Raw genomic sequence first — 23,119 nt, forward strand, 5'->3', positions numbered from 1 at the left:
CCCGGCTGGATGCCTGCACGGCGGGGCTGGGGCCGCCCCTCCCGGATCGCCACCCGGAGGAGGACGGAGACGCGGGGGACGGGGCGAGGAAGGCGCGGGGGGGCGGCTTACCCACCCCGCTGCGGCCGTCTCGGGTTTACCCGTTGAGGCGGTGCAGACGGCCGGCCGCAGGGGTCCTTCCCGCCCCATATCCCGGAAGGCAGCGCGGTGACTCCCTCCTTTGCCGCCATCTTGGTTCGCAGCCGTGGGGTAAGGAGTGGTGGCGCGGGGCGCGGGGCGGGAGGGAGTTTCCCCTGCCATGGGACCGTCGGCGGGCGCGGGACTCCCGGGGCGTTGCGGCTGGCGCCGCGTTGAGCGGGTAGAGGGCGGGATGGCGCCGATGTGCGACGGATGATCCCGGCCGCAGGTTGAGGCTCTCAGCTGAAGGGGGGCCGAGGCGCCCGGAGCGCCCAGTTCTGTGGGGAAGCGGAGGGTTCCCTTCCCTCCGCGTCTGAGGGAGGCTGGAAGCCCTCGTCGCCGTGCTGTGGGTGCCCCCGGCCGGCAGGATACCCTGGCCCCCGGACCGGGTATGCAGCGCCTCCCTGGCTTGGCTGGACGGAGCTGCCGGTCTGTGAGGCTCATGGCTTCTCTGTCCCTTCTAGGCCAGCTGGGACCAGGGCTTCGGGAGGACACCATGACTGGGAGGTGAGTGACTGCCCCGCTGAGGTGGCTCTCGGGTCGCTGTTACAGCGTACTTTTGACAGATCTTGCAAACCGAGCATTTCTGAGTGTTTCGTTAAAGGTGCGGGCAGTTACCCGTTTCCTTGTGGCTGCTCTCATTTTCCAGGACAGCTCCTCTGCCCGGTGTTCTGCTGGGCCCTCTGTGAAACGCCCGCAGTTGCGCCTCTCTTTTCTGAAGTCTCTGCCTTAAACTGATTGTAGTTGTTGATGCTGTGTGCCACACTTTCCCAGGCCTGTCAGTAGTTGTGGGATATTAACGATGGTTTTGTTGGGACAGCGTTTGTCAACCTTCAGTGCACCATAGAGGCTTTGATGTATTGTCCCCTTGAGTGAGGAAGCCACTATGCCATCGAGTTTTCCTATGGATAGAGGGATTGAGGTTGTAAATCGTGGAGGGATTGAATCTGAATCACAACTTTTTGTCTTAATATGTATCTGTGTTTATATTCTGTTGCATATGTGTGGAAGGAAGATCTGGATAGCTTAGTTTAACACTGTTGTATTATGGGACATTTGCTGTCTCATAGCAGATGGGTTGAGATGCAGATGAGACAGTTGTATCGTGTATGCAATGCATGGAACGAGCCTTACAATCGCTTTACCTGCGTAGTACAAACAGGTCTTTGTCCTGAAGAATTGTTGAGTTTGTGTAATGTCACTTGTCCAGTCGGGGGGGGACAGCTGTCTTTCTGACTGTCCCTAGACCACAGTTCATTCCTTTAAGACAACAGCAGGTAACACGTTCTCCTGCAGTGCTGTACTGCAACACAGGAGACTCAGTTTATGTGGTGTATAGAAAAAAGTGATATATATTAATCATACAGCATAGATATTTGAAAAACATAACACCTGCTAATGTTGAAGCACTTGGGTTTTCTTATGAAGCCTGTAGTGTCGGAAGTTTAGAACAAGGCGACAGAAGCAAAGTTCTCCTAAATACTTTGTGTCCCATTTATGTAGCTTTCATCTGTTGACTGAACGTAAGGCTTTGTGGTGATTAAGTGAAAGCAAAAGCAGTGGGGTTTTTCCTCAGCTAAATTTCTACTGGTGTGGAAATAGTTTCTACTGAAACAGCGCGTTAACTCTAATCAACTCTATCCCAGCTAAAACCATGACATTTGTTTCTACATATAATACTTTGGAGTGAATTATAATTTGTAAATGTTTTCAACGCTTTTAGGCTGTGGTGCAAGGCCATTTTTGCTGGCTACAAACGTGGCCTCCGAAACCAGCGTGAGCACACTGCCCTTCTGAAAATTGAAGGTGTTTATGCCCGTCAGGAGACAGACTTCTACTTGGGCAAGAGGTGTGCCTACGTATACAAAGCTAAAAAGTAAGTCACTTTTCATTGTTACACTAAATTAGCCAACTCCTGTATCGGTGTTTGCAAATGCCAGGATGTGTGCAGTCTGGCTACAGAGTTTCTGTTAGCACAGAGATAAATTGGGCTCAATTTATCAATAGAATGTCTATGGAGAACTGTAGACCAGTTTCCTGGGTTGGTTTTGTTTTTAGAGTCCTTGCTTATTTTTGCTTTAATTGGCCTATGTGTTCTTAATTCAGATAATGAAATTATCTGAAATAATCATTCACTGTTATAAATGATATGTTAGAGAACAGATGGGATGACAAACAAATCTTGCCTGAGACTGGCAAAAACTGAAGGCAGCTTGACAGAGAAAATTGAGGTGAATTTGTGTCAAGTACTATGAGCTATCGCGTTCCTTTAACAGCAGAATTATTTTGTGAAGCCTGGAGGAGTTTGTGCCCTGGCTTTTGCATGCCCATGTCAGAGCACTGTCTTATCTGCTGTGCTGGTGTTGGGGGAGGCCTTAGGAACAGTATTACCTTGCACTTATTTTTTTTCCAGTGTAGTTGTTAAGCATTCAGAATTTCCTTGAATAAAATTGATCAGACTGCTAACTTGACTGCCATCATTTCCAAGATGACATATGGCTTTTCTTCTAAAGCAGTTTTTTGCAGTCTTACACCAGTGGTTGAAATTGATGAATTTTTGGTTTGATCATCTCAGCAGTAGCATTTTCCAGATCTTTAAGTTTTGTGACTTGTTAGTAGTTCTCCAGTGGAGCTTCTGATAAATTACAAGCTGCAATACTTCCCTTATTTGGAAGGTATAGTGAAAACCCCAGGACTAGCAAATTTCACAGGTAAGTAGAATGTGGTCCAACCAAAGATTGCTGTGGAATAAAGTCATGGAAGTGCCTTCAAGGGGCAGCATTGTCTGCCCCGTCACCAGTCGGTCCCATACAGAGCTGTGACTGCCGTGCTCAGTAGCTCTTTCCTTTCTATCCACAGCAACACCGTAACCCCCGGCGGCAAGCCCAACAGGACACGAGTGATCTGGGGGAAGGTAACCCGTGCCCATGGGAACAGCGGCATGGTTCGTGCCAAGTTCCGCTCCAACCTTCCTGCCAAGGCCATTGGACACAGAATCCGGGTGGTAGGTGGATCTATTTTAGCAACAAGATATTTACTAGCAGTTTTTGGGGTGCCTTTCAGTCCTACATAGTATGAGGGAAAACTTGAACTACGTTTTTGTTCTGTTGCTGTTGTCTATTCAGCAGCGCTCTTTGAGTGCTCCTTTTGGAGCTAGGAGAGGTTTATTGATGGCTTCTTGTGCTGAGGGGGGTTGTCTCTTCATCAGGGGTTTTGTGTGTTTGCTCAGCTTGTCTGGAAAGGCGCTTCAAGTTCTGGGACTCTTCCTTGGCTCCCTTCTAAAGCTATCTTGATTTCTTTTCCCTGGATCTTGCACATGTATTTTTGCACACTTCTGCTCTGGTTCCTACCTGTTGACAGATTTTCTCCTTCCTCCCAAATGTTCTCAGTGCTGTGTTGTCCTTCCCTGCCTGCTAGGACCTGTTTCAGCCACAAGGCTTCAGTGAGCCTGTCCCTTGAGGTCTGTTGCCCCGAGTTGAGATGCGGTATCTTCCTAGTGATGTTGCTACACTTCTTCATTCTTGCACCTCTTCTGTGTGAATGGGGTGTGTGTGTGTCGCTTCTATAGTAGTTGAAGAGATGGACGATCTAGATCATAACTGAAAAACTTGTGTTTAGAATAGTACAGTCCAGTAGCAGAATTTCTAACTTGATTCTGTTCTTGTCTTTTACAGATGCTGTATCCATCTAGGATCTAAATTTTTATTGGAAATAAAATGGAGAATCTGTTTAATATTTGTACATTTCTATTTTTATCTCCTCCACCTGTTTTGAGGGACTTTGTTCATTTTCAGTAGCATATCAGAATTCACAGCACAGGGGTGGAGTGGCGACTCTCGCTAGACCATGAAATGGAGACTTGACCCATCCTTGGCAGGGCACTTGTAGAGCAGGCTGCGTTCCAAAGACACATAACTGGCAGCCTTCACTGCGACTCATCTGTGCCCCCTGTCATGGAATCTGAATGGTTTGCAGAGCTAAACAATAAATGTTTACAACCTCCGAAACTGCGCGCACAAGCTCTATATAGAACACGAGAAATAATTCTTTGCCTGCCTGCTAGAGGGAAACTTCTTACTCCTGTTTCTCTTGCACTTGGTGATGACTGCTGCTGAGACAAAACTCTGTAATGGGACACTAAGTCCTAGCTCACATCTGAAAATAGGGTTATAGTAGAATCACAGAATGGGACCATACGTACTGGGCAGCACGTGTGCCCATAGTGTCTTCTCTGAGATATTTATTTAGACATGTTTTCGTCACACAACTCTAGTGCCCGGGTGTCAGTTCTTGGTGGCTTCCTGGCCAGCCTCGTTGCAGTACCTAATGTGGGGTGGGGAGGGTCCATACCTCAGACCAGTGTATCACTGTCGTGAGTTCCTTAAGGTTTGTTGAAGAAGGCATTGAAAAATGAATTCAAAGATTCTTAAAGTGCATGTGTCGGTTTCTTAGTACATGCCTGAAGAATATGGGGTAGTTTTAAGAGTGGTTTCGGGCAGCTGCAGGTTGTCATGGGTACTGCTGATGTCACAGTCCCAAAATGGCCTGCCCCCATGCCCTGGGTGGGTGATGCCACTGATTCTACGTAGCTGTTTCAGGCTTTCAGTTATCGGACAAATTAAGACTGACTTTGAAATTGTAATTCAAGCAAAACCTGGGCCTGGCTACACAGTTCTGGTATAGAAATTATTTCACTGGACTTACTTGAAGAACTAAACCTGTAGCTACTACTGTCTCCAGCAGCAGGAGAGCACTTGAGTGGAAACCTGCATGTTTTAATGCATGGAGAGAAGCTGCAGCTTATGGGATGCTGGGTCAGGTCAGGCAGGGGTTTAGTCTTCTGGAAATACTGACAGGTGGTACAAGTAGGATTCAGAGAAGGATGGGGTGGAATACAAATTGAATCTCCAGTTTTAGGCACTACCAGAGGAAGGAGGAGGAAACATGGGCAAATTGGACTGTGACAGCAGGTTGGCGGGACTATGGTCCCTAGCGTGTGGTTGGATTCTGCTGATGTGGAGGTAGTAAGCGCACCCAAATTTGAGGTGCAATGCCCAAAAATACATAATGATCCCATTTTTCTCTCCCCTTCTATCTTTTTCTGCTGTACCAGATACTGAGATACAAAGCCTGTTCCTGGGAGGCCTGACATCAAATATCATATGGCTGCAATTTTTGAATCTTTGTGTCAAAACTCTATTTCCTTTCATGTTCGTTCAGTCCCACCAAAACCAGTGTGTTCACTTGTATGTGATGGCCGCAGAAAGCAGCAGGCATAGCTGGTTCCAAGGCCTGTGCGATGCAAGTGCCTTTGCTGCAGCAAACCCCTTCTGCTCCTTTCCCCAGCAGCGCAGTAAAATGCCTTGTGTGGGAGGGTGCCATGGCCACCGGGGAGCCTGCTGTCTGCTCCTTCGTGGACCAAACCACCTGGGAGCTCCTCAGCCTGCTTGACATAATGGGGAGGTAGAAGGGAAAGATGCTGGTGAGGGGGTTGGATGATGACAATGTGAGAGCTCCCTCGGTGCTGGTGGATTTTACCCAGGACCTGCGTGGCACAGCTGACATCAGGGATAGACTGCAGCAGGTGGAGAGAGAGGAAGAGGAGGAGGTTTGGCCATATCTGGTTTTTATGCTGTGGCAAGCTGCTGTATTGAAGTAGCTAATGCGCTGGGATCACGTGGATGAGGCTCTCTGGGATGTGAGGAGCCCCCTTCCCTGCCTGCCGGACGTGCTGGTGCTTGTGCTGATCCATGCAGAGCCCCGGGAGCAGCCGGACCAGGCAGTGGGAGCCCTTCAGAGAATGCAGTGTCTGATGGATGAGGCCTGGCAACCGGTGGTGGAGGCAGCTGCCTACAGGCCAGGCCAGCCTGGTGGCAACCTGGAGGCAGAGCAAGCTGTGTGCGGAGTGCTGAGAGGTCTGAAACTGCCATGAAGGTATCCTGGGCCATAGCTAAACACTGGGGCAAGGGACAAACAGACAGGCTTTTTGGGAACAAAAACATGCTCAGGGTGGGGCATGGAATGGTCTGGGGGACAGTGTAGACCAAAGTGGTGCTGGGTGGCCATGTTCAGATACGGGAGGGAAGACAAGCTGGACCCTGCAGGCAATGTGAGCTGGAAATGAGAATGGGGGCTTAAGTGCTAGGATGGACAACTGCATGTCCTCTTCTAAGTTGGTGGTGGCTCTTGCTCCTTGCCAAAAAACACGTGACCATGGAGATGCTGCTCAGTGTAACTGCAGTCCTGACCCCACCGCTGGGGCTTTCCGTGGCTATGCCGACAGCTCCACGGTCTCACTGACCCTGAATTCTTCATTGGAGGGGTGTGCCACCTTCTCTGGGTGAGCCATAGGCCAAAGCTTTGACCAGGATGATGCCTGCTGTTCTTCTCTCATGTGCATTTCCTCCCTTAGAAGTCAACTCCCAGGGTCCATTTATTGTTTCGCTCGCAGAGTTCAGTCACTGCTGTGCTCTGCCTGAACACATGCGACACAAGGTATTGAAGACAGCTGGAGAATGAATTCCCTTGGGCAGCAGAATCTGGCAGGCTGGATTTAGCGCTGTTCAGATGGATGTCCCTTTGTAGAAATACTTCCCTCCTGGCGCCTTGCTCACTGCCCGCCTTCTGCATGGACGATTCAGTATGTGGCTGCTGCCAGAAGGGGACACTGCTCCTTCACCATCACGCTGTCCTTGCTACGAAGCTCAGATTTCTTTGCTGCGTTGGCTGCATGATCTACCCCAGGAAACTGCTATCAAAAATCACTGAGTTTCTGCTTTGCATGAAGTACCTTGCTCGAATGTCAAAATGTGCCTGAGAAACTTGCTGGGCTGTCCCCAAGAAACCAGCTGTCAACAGAGAGGGAGTGAGAGCAGGCCAGCTGCCTCTGGATTTTAGACTGTCCCGAAACTGAGATAGTGAAAGAAACCCAGAGGTAAGAGCTAAGACCACTTTTTCCCAGGACAGCCTGAATGCAGGTGTCTTCAGTAGTTCTCATCAGCACAAAGCTCCTGAAATTCGCTGGGGTTCTTTGTAGTCACAGGATGGTGGGAGAGCAAAGTCTGCTGTCCCCTCTTGCTTATTGGACAAGATGCCACAAACAAGATGTAGGTCTGTCTCCGGTTACAGTGCTGTTTGCCATTAGTGCATTGGCCTTCCCTAAGACATTGTCCTCACACCAGAATAGTTGAAGGGTCCAGGATGAGCTGTCTAAACTTGTTACTCTCGTCCATGGGATCCTTCCTACCTACCCTGATGGAAGGACCTGGGGATGGTTACGCACATGGCATGCTCTGCAACTCGCTATTTCACAGGCAGTTGCTCCAGGCATGCCTGGTAGCTCAGCGTGGTGTGTTCGGGCATGTGATGCTATGCTGTCCTTCATGCTGTTTTCATGCTTGCTGCTTGAGCAGCCCTTGAATGTCCTGTCCCTTCAATATGATGGGTGAAAGAAGCTTGCTGTATCTTGACCCAAACTCCACTGAGATCTGTAGGTCAGGCCGAGTGCTGGCTTACAGAGGTGTCAGCACAGCTCTTGTGGGAGGACTGAGAGTGGTGTGGGCTGAACCTGAGCGTGTATAGGGCTGAGAATCAGCTGCAACAAGGACAGTCCTGATCTGTGCCCATCCACTTTAAACTAGAGGCACTGCAAGTAAAACAGTATATTTGTGTTCACTCCTCCTCATTCCTGGCCAAAGGAGAAAAAAATTCTATGCCAATGGAAACCCAACGTTTAGCCCACTGCCCATTAAAGGGCCTCTTGCAGGGATGTAACCTGACATACAGGTGGCTACCAGCAGACATCCAGCGGGTTGAATTACTGGGATGGGTTATTTTGGGTGGGAGGAACTATGGGAGCAGCGGATTATTTTTGTTTCTAAGGCCAATGGCCCATAAAATAGCTGAAGCTTTTTCGCATCCTCTCTGGGCATGGCAAGGCACTATGGTGAGCTGCATGTTTTTGCATTGGGAGCTTATATATATTTCTTCTGGGTTTTTTTACAGATCTTGTATCCACCTAAGATCTTAACTATCACCAAAAGAAGTATTAAAAACCTGGTATTTCATTTCCGTGTGTGTGTATTTATAAGCTTTAAAGCTGTACATCAAAGACTATGAAACTCCTGCTGAAGCTGTAGGTTTGTGTGATATAGTACAGCCGGGGTGGGATCTGAAGGTGGTTCAGAGCCCCTGAACCAACATTTCTCAGGGAAAGGACCCTCCAGGTTCTTTCCACATCCTTAAGGACAGTGTGACTTTATGAAGAAAACAACCTTGCTGTAGGTGTTTGGATGATGCTGGTGCTTGGCAGCCTCTTAGGTGAGGTGCTGTTTCCATAAAAAAAAACCCTGCTTTAAAAGATGGGGAGAAAATTACCTTGTTCAGTTGTCTAAACATAATTATAACACAGTTGACCCAATCGCTCTGTTGTGGAACAGACTTGTGTATCTTAAGATAAATTCCTCCTTTCGATAGGGAGGACACTTTCTCTTTTTTTGATCAAGCTATATGCAGAAATAGTTCCCTTGAGTCAATGCAAGATTTGTACAGTTCAGGCTGTTTGTGAGTGCAGAAAGTTTGTCTTTAAGAGACTCCTGATCAGCACATTGGGGCATCCTTAAAGGAAGTAGCCATGATGAGGTCCCGTGTTTCCATTATTTCCTGTAGCATCTGAAACATGCAGTTAACCACCCAAATCCAGGGACAGTCCCTGCAGCATTTTCAAGTTTCATCTCCGGCAGCATGTCTGTGCTGTGTCCAGGCACTTCTGCATGGGGTGACTTGGGGCACTGCCAAGCGCTGCTGGTGGAAGGGGGAGCTCTGAGGCATGTAAAATCCTGGCCAGGACCTGGGAGCACAGGGATGCCCTGCAGGGGCAAGTGATGCAGCCACAGGGGTGTGTGGCTGGGACGGGAAAAAGTGTGGTCACCTGGACAGCTGAGAAGGAGAGGAGGCAGAACACCATGGGTGCTCTCAAGCTGCATCCATGCTTTGTTCTCCAGCTAATCTTGGGTGGCTATACAGGAGTCCTGGAGCAACCTGCTCTGCTGCTGTGACTGCTGCCCCAACATGCTGCAGTCCAACAGAGGCAAGTCATCAGAGACTTGTTCTTTAAATGTTGAACCCCCTTCTCATTTCGACTAATGCAGGGTTGGTGAGTTTACACGCAATAGCTCTGCTGCCAGGCTAGCAGGAGCATTGCAATTCAGCAAAGCAGGAACAAGCAGCTGTGGCCTGAAACCTCTCCAGCCAGCTTAGCTACAGACCAAAGAGGACATGCACCAGCAAGCATTAGGAGCACTGCTGCAAAGCCCAGAAGTCTGCCAAGGACAACAGGTCTCTTCCTAGGACAGAGGAGAAAAACCTGCTCTGTTCAGCTGGCATCACATGCGGCGAGAGCAGCAGGGAGCGGTGTCCTGTGGGCTCCTGGCATATAAGCATCTGAGTACCACCTCTGGAAGAAGAGCTTGATCAAGACAGCACCTGAGCCAAGATTTGCCATCCAGACCATGCTTTGTCCATTTCCAAAAAACCCTTACCTAGCCCTGCTCCTCACTGGTCTGGCACATCGTGCCTATGCACCAGGGCAAAATCCAACTGCCCTGTGATACCCTGTATTGTACGAGAAGGGCACCGTGCCAGCTGGCTATCTGTGGCCTCTTTCAGGCCTCAACAGTGTCAAAACAGGCAGATCCAAACCCACCTGCTCTGCCTATCAGAGCAACTCCAGCCTGGGAAGCTGATGGATCTGCCTGTTGTCAGAGAGCAGTTCTGAGAACCTGGGGGCTTCGCCCGTGCCAAGAAGGGGTTTTGGGGGAAGGATGCAGGAGGGAGCATGAGGGAAGCAGGAGGGGCTGCATTTGTGCTCAGTGGTCCCCAATCACAGGTTACCAGCTCGATGTGGTTTGGGGTAACTTCTAAGAGGTTCTGCAAAGGCTAAGCACACAAAAAGCTGGACTGCTGGTGTTGGAGGCACGTGTGTACTGGGGGAAAAAATGGAGGCTGGTGGCTGTGAACAGCTAGTCCCAGGTCCTTTTGTCAAAGTGAAGGCAAAGGTCCAGCTGAGGCTCTGGCAGGACAGCCTGAAAAAAGCCAGAAGAGGCAGCTTGGTCCTTGGGTCTGATTTCATGTGTACTGCCAGCCAGTTTTTTAACATCTTCCCCGTGGAGGAGCAATGAATGGAGCAGGCTGAGGGGGCAGCCTCCATCGCTCTCCAAGGGGACAAGCAGAGACATCCCTCCTACCGTGAGATCAGGCTCTGCTGGCTGTGCCAGGTCCCCATCGTCCTCTTCAGAAATACCTTCCTATGCCCCTCTGCCATCCAGAAAGGGATGGTGACTCAAGGAAACCTAAGAAAACTTAGGACAACTGCAGAGACGGGCAGGATGAGGCACAGATTTCAAAGGGAATGGTATTTTGGAGAAGAGAGGTGGGGAAGGTTTTGGGGCTCCCCATCAGGAAGCCAGGCTGTGTCTGAGCCATGGTACAGCCAGGGACTTCACAGCTTTATTTGCTTATGGAGTGTAACCTCTGCTGAGTGGGGTGTGATGGCCTGGATGGATCCAGGCCAGGCCTGAGTCGGCACGGGCTGCCAGGGGACAAAAACTGGGGCTGCCTCAGCGGTCCCTGGAGATGGCTGGGTCTGGGGCATGGGGAGCTGGGACAGAACAAAGTGACCATCCAGCTTGGATTCAGTTTGGATTCAGTTGTGACTGAACTTGTCACAGGAAAGATCCATGTCTTGTTTGACACAGTTCAAGCTTCAGTGGGTGAAAAGTGGAGAGGGGTCTGGGTTCAGGGGCTAGAAATGTTATGGGGAGTTTTGGGGGAAAGTCAATGGAGGAGATGGGGAGAGTTAATGGAGGAGTGAACAGGAGACAAGCTAGAAGGGGCTCAGCAGGCCTGGGATGTTCAGGGCAAGGGGATAGGTGGGTTTGAGGTATTTTCTTCACTTGCAATTACGTCCTCTGCTACTTCTCTGGGGCACCCAAGAGGATCTCCATGGATGAAGAGCTCAGTGAGTGCTGGTGCCTCACAGCAATGCTCCTGGTGGCAGCTGGTAGTGCTGTACAAGTAAAGCAGATGCTCTCCAGCATCTTGTAATGGTGACGTGTTTTTCCAAAGCGGTAGGTGGAAGCAGGCTTGGGGAACAGGTCTGTGAAGGAGCACTTGTGCAAAAGTTTGCTAAGGCTTAGCTTGTCAGCAGCCAGTTCCTGCTCCTAGCTGGCTCAGAGGCTTTTCCAAGTGCCACTGTGAGCACCGAGGCTGCTGAAAGAGTTTAAGGAGCTGGGCTGGGTCATTGAACACAGGGGCTCAGAGCTGCTCTAACAGATTCCCTCTTGCTCGTTCAGGCTGTCTGCACTCCTATCATCAACCTTGGCATAAGAATCCATTTCCCTCCATCCTCTTCCTACTTTCTTCAAAAGAGAGGTTTAATCTTTGTAAATGCCCCTCTTAAAGGGCCTAATCCAATGGACCTTTGATTTTGTTTAGACTTCAATGCACTACTACTACACATGAGAAATTTATTTCTCTGAACAAAGCATCTTCTCTTCCTCCTTTGAAGTCCAAAATGAGCAGATGTTGTGTTTGCTCTGAACAGCCATGAACATGTGTAAGAGATGTGATTACCTTCATTTAGGGCTATCTGCAGAGATTTTCTTCAGATGTGACTGTCAGGTGGACATGTGAAGGGGTGTCAGGCCTTGTAAATACATCTGTGGTTTTGCTCTGATGCCTGCCAGAGCTTTGAAGTCACTTTGTCGGGGACTACAAATACTGCTGAGCTCATGACTGACTCTGACCTGTTTGAGCTGTACCTCTTTAAGTAATGCAAAGGGAGACAAAGTTGTATTTGCTATTAGATCTTACCTCTGTTAATAAGTAAAGAAACGTAAACAAGGTTGTTTGGTATCGTGGGTGACATTTGCCTTTCCAGCTAGCCTCTGCTGGCAATGGTACATGTGTAACTAAAATGAACAAAAGAATCGTAGTGGCCACGCAGAACAGCTCTATCTGGTCTCAATTATTAGATTTTAGAGGCTGCGCTGGCAGTTTAGATGCTGGGGCCACTGCAGAGAAATAGCCAGTGGTGCTCCTTATGAGCTGAGTTAGGAAGATAATTTCATTTTTTTCTATACCTTCCCTGCAGAAATCATCTTGGTAAGTTTGAAGAATCACCTGCTTGAATGCCCACTTTCTGAGGTACTTTGGGGGCTCTATGCGAGTCACTGGTGCAGCACTGCTTGAAAAGAGCCCTGTGAGACCCATGCTGTAACGGTCTTCGCACATCAGACAGGGTATAGCTGGCACCACCACACCACAGGCTGTGCTGGCAGCTCGTGTGGAGTTTAACATGCTGTGGGTCTGTTGTGGCAGTTTGCAGGGGGCATCCTATCTCCTTACAGCTGCCTTCAAAAGACCTGAGCTTCCCCGATCAAACTGGCCAAAGCAAGTGCCCATCTTTGCCTTGTTCCCTGCAGGCACCAGCCAAAGCTGCTGGTCCTTCTTCACAGAGACCTTCTTGTGTCTGGCTTATGAACAGATCTGTGTGAGGGCTGTATCTAAAATTCTATAGTGGGGGAAATTATGAGGCACGAAACCCCAAGGTGAGGGCTCCTGGGGACGAGCACCCGCTCCTGTCCCCTCCTGCTGCTGCTGCCGCAATTCATGGTGCTGACTATACCCAGGGTGTTTCTCCACGGGACTGTGAGCAGGTTTCTGACCAGATGAGAAAAAAAAATCCTTGTACATACAAAAACAGGGCAACATTAAGGCCAGACCTGGCTTTTGAATTATGCCTGACTTTGTAGCCCTGGTATGTTGACAGCTGCTCTCTGGGCTACCATGCTGGCATGGAAGCATGGGCTCTTGCAACAATAGACCCTGATCTTTGGAAGAGTAGCCTAATACTTCTGTTTTATTTTCCCCCAACTTGCTTATCAACACTTGTCAATTAATAAGTTACTTTTGCTAGGACCCAGGGCAGAAAGTCTCTCTGAAACCCTCAGCCAGGCTCTGCAGTGCTGGCATAGGGCAGTGTTTGCTAAGCCTGTCATAGCTGGGGCAAACATTTTCCTGACTTAATCTTCCTAAGCTGCCACACCCTGCCATGCCTGGGAATGAACCCATGGCACATCCCTTCCTTGTGATGGCTGCTGACCTGCCAGGCTCTGGGGACGGGTGGCAGGGAGCAGGCACGCTGGCTCAGCTGCCTTTATGGCACATGAGCATGTCCCAACACACATGTTGGGAACCACTGATCCAGGGCAGGCACATGGATTTCTGCCATGCTTTCACTTCCAGTGCTCTTGGAGCCTCTACCAGTCCCACAGAGGTGGTTTGGCTCCAAATGACCTCAGAGAGTGACTGGCCAAGGTGACTCTTGCCATTTGCACCTTTGAGCTGTTTATCCCCTCTTGGGTTCTTGTGATAAGACATTACCTGTTTGGAGGAGCCTGTTCTGATGTGGAACAGGGGAAGTGTTTACCACATGCCATGAATCGGAGCTCCCTGGTTCATCTGCCAGGCACACTGACACCAAGCAACTGCCAGGGCCAGGCACAGTGGCTGCCATCACGTGGCTTTTGTTCACTGTTGGCTGGCAGGGCTGGCTCATGGGACACGGGCCTTTCCCTGCGCCAGGGCTGCGTAACATGTGCCAGCACTGCAGCTCTGATTATAGCCCTGTACTTACCCCTGCAAACATTCTGTGCTGTGATGGGAGCCGCATGTCACTGTGGAGCGCTGCCGATGCTGGTGGGGCTCTGACTACGGGCTGTGTTTTGTGTGGAAGGGGATGGATGTGGTGTTTGCAGAGGGGAAGCCAAAGGGGACTGGCTTGGGTAGGGTCTTGGAGGCACAGTGTGTGGGGTGGGGGCTGCAGCTCGGCTTTGTGCTTGTGCACAAATTGGGGAACTTGTGACCAGTGGGGTGGGTATGGCCTTTGAGGGGGTAATTGTTTCCCAGATGCAGCCATAGCCTGGAGAGGCTGTGCAGCAGCGTAGGGCCTCCTACAGCACATTGTGCCCGCAGAGGCCACTCCATCACTGCCCTGGGGTGCAGTGTGTTATGCCCTGGGGGGCATGTTATATCCTTGGGGGTGTGTGATCCTCTGCTCCTCAAGCTCTTGCATCCACAACCCCTTTGCAGTCACCACAGCCTTCACTCACCCCTCTTGTACCTTCCTAGTCCCCCCACAGCCTGTGTTTTTTGCCTGAATTTTATCACCTTCCTGCTTTAAGAGGTCCAGTCTAGCAGGAGGCTTGTGCAAGGACCCTGGGTCAGGTTGCGTGGCAGATCGGGGGCCCCGGGACCTCTCTAGTCCGCTCCCTGCTGTGCCCACCCGGCAGGGGCTGGGCACCAGGAGGAGCTGGGGGGGTGCCGGCCCCGGGGGTGCTGCAGGCCGCCCTGCACGGGGGTTGGGGGTATCCTTGACGCCCTACCCGTTGCATCGGGGCGGGCGCACGGGGCGGCGCTTGGGGCGGGGGGCCGGTGCGGGTGCTGATGCCCGGCTACGGGCCCGGTGGGCGGTGCGGTGCCGTCGGGGGCGGTGCGCGGTGCCGGGCTGGGTGCGCGGCGGCGGCCGGGGATGGCGGCGGCGGAGCTGCAGGAGCTGCGGGAGCTGGTGGAGCGGGTGGGCGGGCGGCGGGCCGTGCTGCTGGTGGCCGAGGTGGTGGCGGAGGGGGCCCCGGCGGCGGCCACGATGGCCGCCTTCGCCCGCGACCTGCTGGGCGAGGAGGCGCCGCCGGGCCCGGGGCCGGGCCCGGGGTCGGGGTGCCGGGCCCGGCGGCGGGCCGGCGGCGGGCGGCGGGCGCTGGGAGCGCGGCTGCTGCTGGTGCTGTGCCGTGCCGGGGCGGCGCGGAGCCGCGGGGCCCGGGCCCGCCTGCGGGAGGTGGTGCGGGACGTGCGCGGCCGCCTGCCCCCCGCACCGCCGCCCGCCGTCGTGGGCGTCCTCCTGCCCGGCGGGGACGGGGAGGACGCGGCGGTGCTGGACGCGGCGCTGCGGCAACACTTCCCGGCGCCCGGGACGGTGCAGGCGGCCCGGTACAGCCCCGGCAGCCCCGCCGCCCTGCGCCGCTGCCGCGCCGCCGCCTGCCGCGCCCTGCGGGCCGCCCTGCAGCAGCAGCACCCGGCAGGTACCGGGGGCGGCGGGGGCCGGGCCGCCACCTCCCTCCCTCCATCCCTCGCCCCGGGCCCTGGGCTTTCACAGCGGGCGTTGCCCTGGGATCTTCTCCTCGGTGGGATCTACCCCGTCCCAACGGGTTCTGACCGTTCCTGATGGGATCTTCCCCCCTAATGGGATCTGGCTTTCCCCAATGCGAGCTCACCGTTCCTGATGGGATTCCCACCCCACCCCACCCCGGTGGGATCTGGCTTTTCCCATTGGGATCTGACCACTCCTTATGGGATCTCCCCCCCACCCCAGTGGGATCTGGCATCTCCAATGAGATCTCTTTCCTACTGGTGGGATCAAAGCCTTCCCAATGAGATCTGCCTTTCTACGCCTCTTTCTGGTAGGGTTTCCAGTCCTGGCAGCTGGGGAGGAGAAACTTCCCAGCAGGTTGGGAAGCACTAGAGCAGCTCTTGGATAGCAGGGATGTGGTAGCTGAGGGCTGTGAGGCGGTGGCCATCCAGGCTTATGGACGTGTGTCTTTGGGGATGCAGGATTGGGGTACAGCCCTTGCTGCAGAGCACAGGCAGCACCTGACCTTCCTGTGGGAGGAAGGTGCTTGAGGTGGCTTCGTATAATGAATAAGAACAACAGCAAGTGGGTGTTTGGGTTTAAAACCACATGTCTGTTGTTGGTGGCCAGTTTAAGCAACATGAGGATGGCAGGATGAAAGCTGGGTGTCAAACAGGCCTTGAGGAACAGCACTTGGCCTGGGGCAGAAGGCGAGTCATGTTTATATGCAAACGCAGGGCACTGGGTGGCTGGGCAGGGTCAGCCCTCACAGCAGCTACACAGAACAGCCCAGGCTCACTTCTGTCTTTGGCACCGCTTTTTGTGGGCTATTTCCCTTCTCCCTTCTTTCATTTTTTCCACCTTTTCCTTGCTCCCCATCATTTGCAGGGGCTCTGGTGTTCTGTTCAGTCACTGCCTTTACTGCAAGGGATCCTGGCACTTGCCAGGAGCACCACATTGACAGGGTCCTCTGGGATCTCAGAGCTGACACACTCAGGTGCTTCTTTCCATCACCTCAGTCCAGAATCCTGGATCCAAACATTGAGGATCTTTGAGATGGCCGGGACCCACTGTGAGGGTGCAGGACTGTCTTCTGCCAACCGTTTGTACTGAGGCACGCATGATCCCCTTTCCAGGTTCTCCCCTTTCATGTGCTTGTCTTCCTTACATTGTTCCTGCTGCAAGAATTTCTGGTGTGCTTGCAGACACCACTGAGCCCTCCAGTTCTGGTTGCAGCAGCCTGCTGGGACAGCAGCTGCAGAGGCAGAAAAACATCTCTGCGTATGTGACCTTTTCCTGGTGCCTAGAGCTGCTGGCGTTCGGCTCAGTACGTGTATTTTTGTGGCTAGCTGTGGCTTTGTCCTTCGTGCAGGCGTGGAAGCAGCATAGCAGCCAGCAGAGGAGAAAGAGGAACAGAAGGAGCCAGAGCAGGTGTTGCAGCCTGTTTGCGTGTGCTTTATAAGCGCGGTGCGTGGGAGTACTCGGCATGTTGCTTTAATTTACCTCTGATGTGCTGCCTGGTGATCTTAGTCATGTGTCCCAGGACCTGCATGTGTAATGAGGATGCTCATCAGCTGCAGGGTTCAACCTTAGGCTGTGGCAGCTTCTTGCCATGCTCCTGTGAGCACTACCTTCTGAAATGTCCATGTGACCAGAGGGATCCCAGGTGTAGCTGTGCCTCTGGAGAGCTGGAGGCCCGGCGGTGCCAGGCACCAGCCCCGTTGCAGCTTGGTCTCCCTCACCTTGGGGCTTTCCCCACAAGCAAAGCAAAAGGGGAATAATATCTTTAATGTAATGTGAAGGAAGACTGTGGGGAAGATGGGTGTGGGGCTGCGGAGCACCCTGCAAAGCAGGTTCTAGGGATGTCAGTGTAAAGATGTCCTTGGCTGGGGCTGAGCTTGTCTTGTTTCCCCTCTTGACTTTGAAGGGGGCTTGTGCTAAGCTGACAAAAGATGCTCTTGTGCCTGGAGGTGTACAGAGTGTAAGGCTCTGTGTATGTGTGCTTGTGCCCTTTTTATTTGAGCCCAGCCTCAAAGCCTCTTCCTCTCCCATACACATGGCTGCCCAGCTCTGCCCGTGACAGTTGCTCTGGAGCCGCAGCCCCCCCGTGCTGGGAAGGTCCTGGACACTGTTACTTGTGTGGTGGAGCTGGGACAGGAATTGCAGTGGGGTTCCTGCATCTCTTGGGTCTAAGCAGAAATGTGCTCAGCTGCTCTCCTGTCATGGTGCCTCAGTGGTGTCCAGAGTCCCCACGCGCTGCAAGGAGGGGATGTATTTACAGCTGGAGGTTTTGGTTTGTTGACTGGCAGGAAACACTGCCACTGTGAACCCTTTAGTGTCGTAACAGCTTGATAAGTTGAAGGACACTGAAGTGGTTTATCAGTTATCCGATTACAAGGTGAAAGGCTGAATGATATTTCAATGGAGATGCTGAACTGCTGCTGTTGGAAACCCTATAAAATGTGCTGCTGTCGTGTTTTATAAGCTGCTGTAGTGTTTTACTATAATGGCTTGAAAGCCTGCAGTAACTTGCTGTGACCTTTGATGTCCTCCAGAATATATACTATACATTGATGGAGGCCACATGCTCTCTGCATTTTGCAAGCAGTTACAGCTGTAGTTTCCAGTGTGCTGAAAGTCAGCATGTGCAGCAGGTCTCCCTGGGAGGGAGGAATTGCTTAATAAAGTGGGGAGCAGTAAATAGGGTGATATGGCAGAAGCTGTGTGACAATATAAAATAGAAACTTCCCTCTGCAGGAATGCCCTAACAGTGTCAGTCCCCAGCCTTGCCACATGTGCCAGCTGAGCTCCTGCCAGGTTTCTTGCTTGCTCTGGGCCGCCACATGCAGGATGGTTTTGGCAGTGAGGTGACAAGGTAGAAACTGACACTCGGGACAAATTTCCAGAGAGGTTTCATCCTGAAATAAGGACTGCCAGGAGCTGCTCTGTGCTTTCCAGGGGTCGGCTCTCTGGAGTGGACCCGGTTGTGCTGTGAGGAGTTGGGCTCATGGAGGGGAGATGTCGTGAGTCGGTAGCAGAGAGGTAGGGTAGCAGCAGGCCTGACCTAATGCCTGTCTGAACTTATCTTCTCTGGTTTATCCAGAAGAGGGGAAAGACCAGGAGAGGTGGAGGCTCCCATCCTTTCTGCGGTGCATTTCTTTGAGCCGGAGGAGCTGGAGAAAAGGTCACGAAGCAAAAGCTGCAAACAATGTTCATGAAGGTATGCCCAGCTCTCTCCCCTGTACTCCTGCTGTGATTCTGAGAGGTTCCTCCCTGACTCCCCGGTGGTCCTCATGGCCAAACCACTTGCTGGTGTCCTCCTTAAGCTATTTCCAGCTCCACAGCTGATATCTCTTCCCTGGCTGTGGTTTGGCCAGAACCTGAAGACAACTAGTGCACATCTGGCTGCTGTGTTGCTGCCTCTCTGTTTTCTGACCTTTTGCTTGTCTAAATAAAACCACGCCTGGTCCAGTGCCCAGCTACACCCCCGAGAGCACTGCTGAACTCAGCTGCGTTTTGCCAAAGTTTCTGGCAGCAGAACTGCTGTGTGTCTAAACAATAAATTGGAATCATCACCCTGATCTTACATGATGTTTTCTGCAAACACAGCTCAAAGGAGTGTTCCCAAACCACTTGCATTTGGGGCTGACGGGGAGGAGGAAGAGGGTAGTCAGCCTTGATCTCCCGGATTCTAAAGGAAATTGTTCAGGTGGTGAATAGCCTAGCATTCAGCCTTTGCTGTACTGTTGGTACCTCTGCTTGCCTTTCCCAGCGGTGATTGTCTTTTTGCAGAGAGCCCCCATGCAGGAGGCTACAAGGTGCGTGGTGTGCACATCCAGACTGCTCTACAGAGCACGTAGAGGAGGGGAAGCTCCTTCACTGTAAATAGAATAGAACAGAACAGAGTATTTTTAATTGGAAGGGACTTAAAATTATTGTCCAGTCCAACTGCCTGACCACTTCCCAGCTGACCAAAAGTTAAAACATGTTATTAAGGGCATTGTCCAAATGGCTCTTAAACACATAAAATGCTTAAAAAACATAAGGATTAGAGAAAAAAATGCCCGCTTTGTGCAGCTTTGAGACGTCCTCTAGAGTCAGAAAATTTTAAGTGCCTGATCTTGCTGTCAGTGCCAGGCAAGTGACACCTTGTGGCCATGCAGCTTGTTCTGAGATTACTGAGATCGCAGGAGGCCAGGGAGCTGGGCCCTGTGCTCCTTTGCTCATAGATCACCCCTGGTTCTTGAATTAATGCTGAATTTGTAAAACAAAATGAAAATCAGTTATGAAAAAAATCAGCTGTGCTTAGGTTGTGAGTATTCATCGATTGCTTTGTCTCATGCTTTCTTTTCATCTTAAGTTTCATTTTGCATGAAGAAGGGTTTCTTTTTCAGATCTCTCTCTGCTCTTTGCAGATGACCTGCAGGACCCCAAGGAAGAAGTGGCTCTCACCAGCCTCTCCCCGAATGGAAACTACGAAGAAGCTGCTGGAGGCCCGGGCACCTAGAGCTGCTGGGTGCCCAGCACAGTCCACGACCCGGATCTGCCTGGTGGATTTGGAGTAGTGGGAAGAGGAGGTGGTGCATGCTTACTCACCCTCTCCTCTGAGGACCCACCACTCCGGGGAGAAGCTGCTCGGCTTAACTTACCAGGGTCTTCTGTAGCTGCCAACAGCCTCTGAGGTCCATGCCAGAGAGCCATCCCCTGCTGCGCCCTGCTGCCTGGGGGTGCCTGGAGCTGCCAGTGGTCACTGGGCTTCTGAGACACTCTTTGAGGATGTACCTCACATCCTGGGTGTGATGATCTGGGGACTTTGTGTGTGAAATGCAGCCAGGTGCTTCAAGAAGGAAGGACAGTTTCTAATTCTGACCAAAGTTCCCTGCTGAGATTGCCAGGGCTGGCCTCCCTGGCAAACAGATTCTGCGGCCTTGTTTTCCTGCTTTATTGCTGCTTTGAAGTTCCCGCCTTCTCTCTGATCAGGGAAAAAAAAAAAAACCACAACGCGGTGGCATGGAGATTGCAGTGGGATTACATGTGAGGTCTCAGATCTACAGCTACTGGAAAGGCTTGAATGTAACTGTGTAATGTGAAGAAATGCAGTAACAGCCCACTGTGGGTAGCAGAAAGAATGCAAAAGATACTGATAGTAATGGCAGCTGGAGCAGAGTGGGGTTTGGGAGCAGGATCCATCCCTCTGGCTTGTCCTGGTGCTCACAGACTGACTGATGGACTGCCTGGGTTGGAGGGGTGGCAGACGGACACTACGGTGTGGCTGGTGCTGGATGGGGTTATGGGAGAGGCCCGTCTGACCAGGGACATCTCCACAGCTGTGCGGTGGTAGGTCTTGGAGGCGGCCTGCAGCATTCTTCTCAACAAGATGTGGCTGCTACATAAATAAATATAAAAATATGAAAATAATCTATTTAAGTAGTTCCGAAGGACTGCCTGTAGCCTGCAGGGCTACAATTAATTACAAATCCTTTGTTTTTGAGGTACATTATTATAATGGTAGGAATACTTGTTTTATTTTGACTTTAATGCAACATAAAACAGGTCTTGTTTTATTTTTAGCACAAGTTGGGTTTTGTTTGGTGCTGGCTGTCCTTTTGGAATTTCAGGCCACAAAATTCAGCTCATCATGTCCTGCCTACCTCTTCTCTGTGTTAGCTGCCGAGTTACGGCAGTACATCCTCTGTGCACATCTGTCCTTTCTCTGCCTCTTTATTTCCCAGTGGCAGTTGAAGTGTTTGCAGTCCTGCCCGCTCCGGCCAGTACCCTCTCCCAACAGTGTACCATCGGCATCTCTCTAGCTCTTACTTGGAGCAGGGGATGGGTTTTTTACCCATCTCTGCTCATGATCATGGTCATGAATATTTTTCAACAAACCATTTTTCTGTGCCTCAGGGGACAGCAACACCTACCTACCTCACTGGAGTAATGATGGGTAACACTGGAGCGGAGCTTAGCAGATCTTGGGTTTAGAGTTAGTCCCTTTTGCAATGGTGCTGCTTTGCCCTTTTAGCTGGGAGAGAGCATCTGAGGGTGCGTGGGGCATGCCGGTGGGGTCGAGTGGAGAGATGGGGAGCATTTCCAGGTGTGCTCAGCAAGCCTGTGTGTTATCACACTGCTTGTTTGAATGTGCTTGGCTGAAATGCAGCTGTCGTGCTGTAGCTGCTCCATGAGAAGGTGGGAGGGAGGGGGGCAAGTGGATGCCAAGTCCCTGTGAGCAGCGTAAGGGGAAGTGCATGTTGCATCTCTTCACAGCAGAAACCCTTCCTATGTGGGTGTGGGCTAGCGAGACTGAACCTCAGAGATAGCTGATGTTGCTCGGCAGAGAGGGCACCGAACCCACCCACCTTCCAGCCTGCAGGATTTCTGTAGGTTTTCTTTGCTTATGACCAGGTGGAAAATACAAATGTAATGAAGTGACTTCATAATAAAGTCACTTGGTGTGTGTGGCTGTATTCATGGCCCCGGGCCTCAGCACTGAGTGGTGCGTGCATCTTAGTGAGATGAAGGTGTCCTCGGCTCTGTCCCTGGCAGGAGTGTGTAGGTCTGCTGTGTGCTGGAGTCCCTCTGCCTGTCTTCCCAGTCACTAGGCAGTTACATGCTTTCCCAAGAAAACCCTTGGTTAAATGAGTCCAGTAGGACTTGACAGTATGATGAGGTGAATCTATTTTCTTTGAGTATTTGGCCTTTGCCACCTAGAATTTACCAGTGAAGGGGTGACCCAAGAGTACAGATTTGCAGTTAAACCTATCTTAGTGCCAAAAATCCATTGGATATATTTACTGGTAATTTTTAAGTAAATCATGCAAGTTTACCCTTGCAGTGAGACTTTTGTGGAAGATGAACTGCCTGGCATTTAGGAGGTATGAGTGGGAATACATTTGAGCAAAAGTATTGTTTGCCTTTGACTGAGGGATGTGACTTGAATTCTTTTTTTTCTTTTTTTTCACTAGCTGGGCATAAAGAGGTGCAGCAGATAGTTTTACATGTTTAATTGATTTAATAATTTAAGGGCACTGTTATCTTACGTGCTTGCTGTAAAAAGTAAAGACATTTAATTTCTGAATTGGAACATGCTTCAGTTTGGTTTTTGTTTGCCATGGTGTTATCCTTAAAGTAGCATTGCTCATGGTTTAAGTGGTATTTCCCTTGATTCAAATAAAAGGTATATTGGGAGGGAATGGAAGTGACCCCAGCATATGGTATGCAGAAGATCAGCAGCATGGTCTGTGTGCAGTTGCGGCCGGCTGCTCACCTGTGGGCAGTGGGGAAGGCTGGAGACTTCTCAGTTGTCCAAGGAGAGCTGGGCTGACCCTCTTGGCATTGTGGGCAGGGCTCTGGTAACTCTCCTTAATAACATTCACTAACTGAGGCCATTAGGTTTCCTCGAGGAATTCAGGCCCTTCAGAATATATTTTTTCCTATTTAGTAGAAACGGATAGAAATCAATGCCACTGAAGTCTGGGTGCTTTGATCTCTTGTTGTACAGCTCCATTGCTGTTGAGCTGGGTTCTCCTTGGTACAATTTCCCATCCGGTCCATACTGGACCCAAAGCAGGGGCCAAAATTCTCCTCCAGAACCGGGGCACCTGTGCAGGGGATCTGGACACTGCCCTGTGCTGCGAAGCGGCAGATGGGGAAAAGGATTTGGTGAGGGGCTGTCAGATGCGGAGATGCATGCTTCCAACGAAGAAATGGGTTTGGGCGAGGCCTTTCCCCATGGTACAAGGTACCTCAGGGGGCCCGGGG

General features: G+C 51.3%; 2 protein-coding genes and 1 long non-coding RNA gene across 3 annotated transcripts; all 3 read left to right on the forward strand.

The window, feature by feature from the left end:
* The first annotated feature begins 22 nt into the window (after positions 1-22).
* Positions 23-3,910, forward strand: RPL35A (ribosomal protein L35a). Its single transcript, XM_075099052.1, has 5 exons — positions 23-249; positions 642-684; positions 1,901-2,053; positions 3,037-3,181; positions 3,852-3,910. The coding sequence occupies exons 2-5, from the start codon at positions 674-676 to the stop codon at positions 3,873-3,875; spliced, it is 333 nt and encodes a 110-aa protein (XP_074955153.1). The 5' UTR covers positions 23-249; positions 642-673; the 3' UTR covers positions 3,876-3,910.
* A 1,932-nt stretch (positions 3,911-5,842) lies between these two features.
* LOC142059852 (uncharacterized) lies at positions 5,843-10,943 on the forward strand. The gene is made up of 3 exons (XR_012661529.1): positions 5,843-6,111; positions 6,590-7,111; positions 8,182-10,943. It is a non-coding gene; the product is annotated as an uncharacterized LOC142059852 (long non-coding RNA).
* Positions 10,944-14,756: 3,813 nt separating this feature from the next.
* Positions 14,757-22,442, forward strand: C7H2orf72 (chromosome 7 C2orf72 homolog). Its single transcript, XM_075099058.1, has 3 exons — positions 14,757-15,314; positions 18,465-18,581; positions 19,777-22,442. Exons 1-3 carry the CDS (start codon positions 14,768-14,770, stop codon positions 19,866-19,868), a joined length of 756 nt encoding a protein of 251 aa, XP_074955159.1. The 5' UTR covers positions 14,757-14,767; the 3' UTR covers positions 19,869-22,442.
* The last annotated feature ends 677 nt before the right edge of the window (positions 22,443-23,119 follow it).

Source organism: Phalacrocorax aristotelis, chromosome 7 (assembly GCF_949628215.1).
Source record: "Phalacrocorax aristotelis chromosome 7, bGulAri2.1, whole genome shotgun sequence".
Classification (NCBI taxonomy): domain Eukaryota; kingdom Metazoa; phylum Chordata; class Aves; order Suliformes; family Phalacrocoracidae; genus Phalacrocorax; species Phalacrocorax aristotelis.

What these genes read in the sequence shown, in the direction of transcription:
- RPL35A (XM_075099052.1), top strand. An exon ending in TACGTATACAAAGCTAAAAA is followed by an intron (nt 2,054 to 3,036) that starts GTAAGTCACTTT and finishes TTCTATCCACAG; the next exon opens with CAACACCGTAACCCCCGGCG. An exon ending in TTGGACACAGAATCCGGGTG is followed by an intron (nt 3,182 to 3,851) that starts GTAGGTGGATCT and finishes TGTCTTTTACAG; the next exon opens with ATGCTGTATCCATCTAGGAT.
- C7H2orf72 (XM_075099058.1), top strand. Translation starts at nt 14,768, where the DNA reads ATGGCGGCGGCGGAGCTGCAGGAGCTGCGGGAGCTGGTGGAGCGGGTG. An exon ending in GCAGCAGCAGCACCCGGCAG is followed by an intron (nt 15,315 to 18,464) that starts GTACCGGGGGCG and finishes TGGTTTATCCAG; the next exon opens with AAGAGGGGAAAGACCAGGAG. An exon ending in TGCAAACAATGTTCATGAAG is followed by an intron (nt 18,582 to 19,776) that starts GTATGCCCAGCT and finishes TGCTCTTTGCAG; the next exon opens with ATGACCTGCAGGACCCCAAG.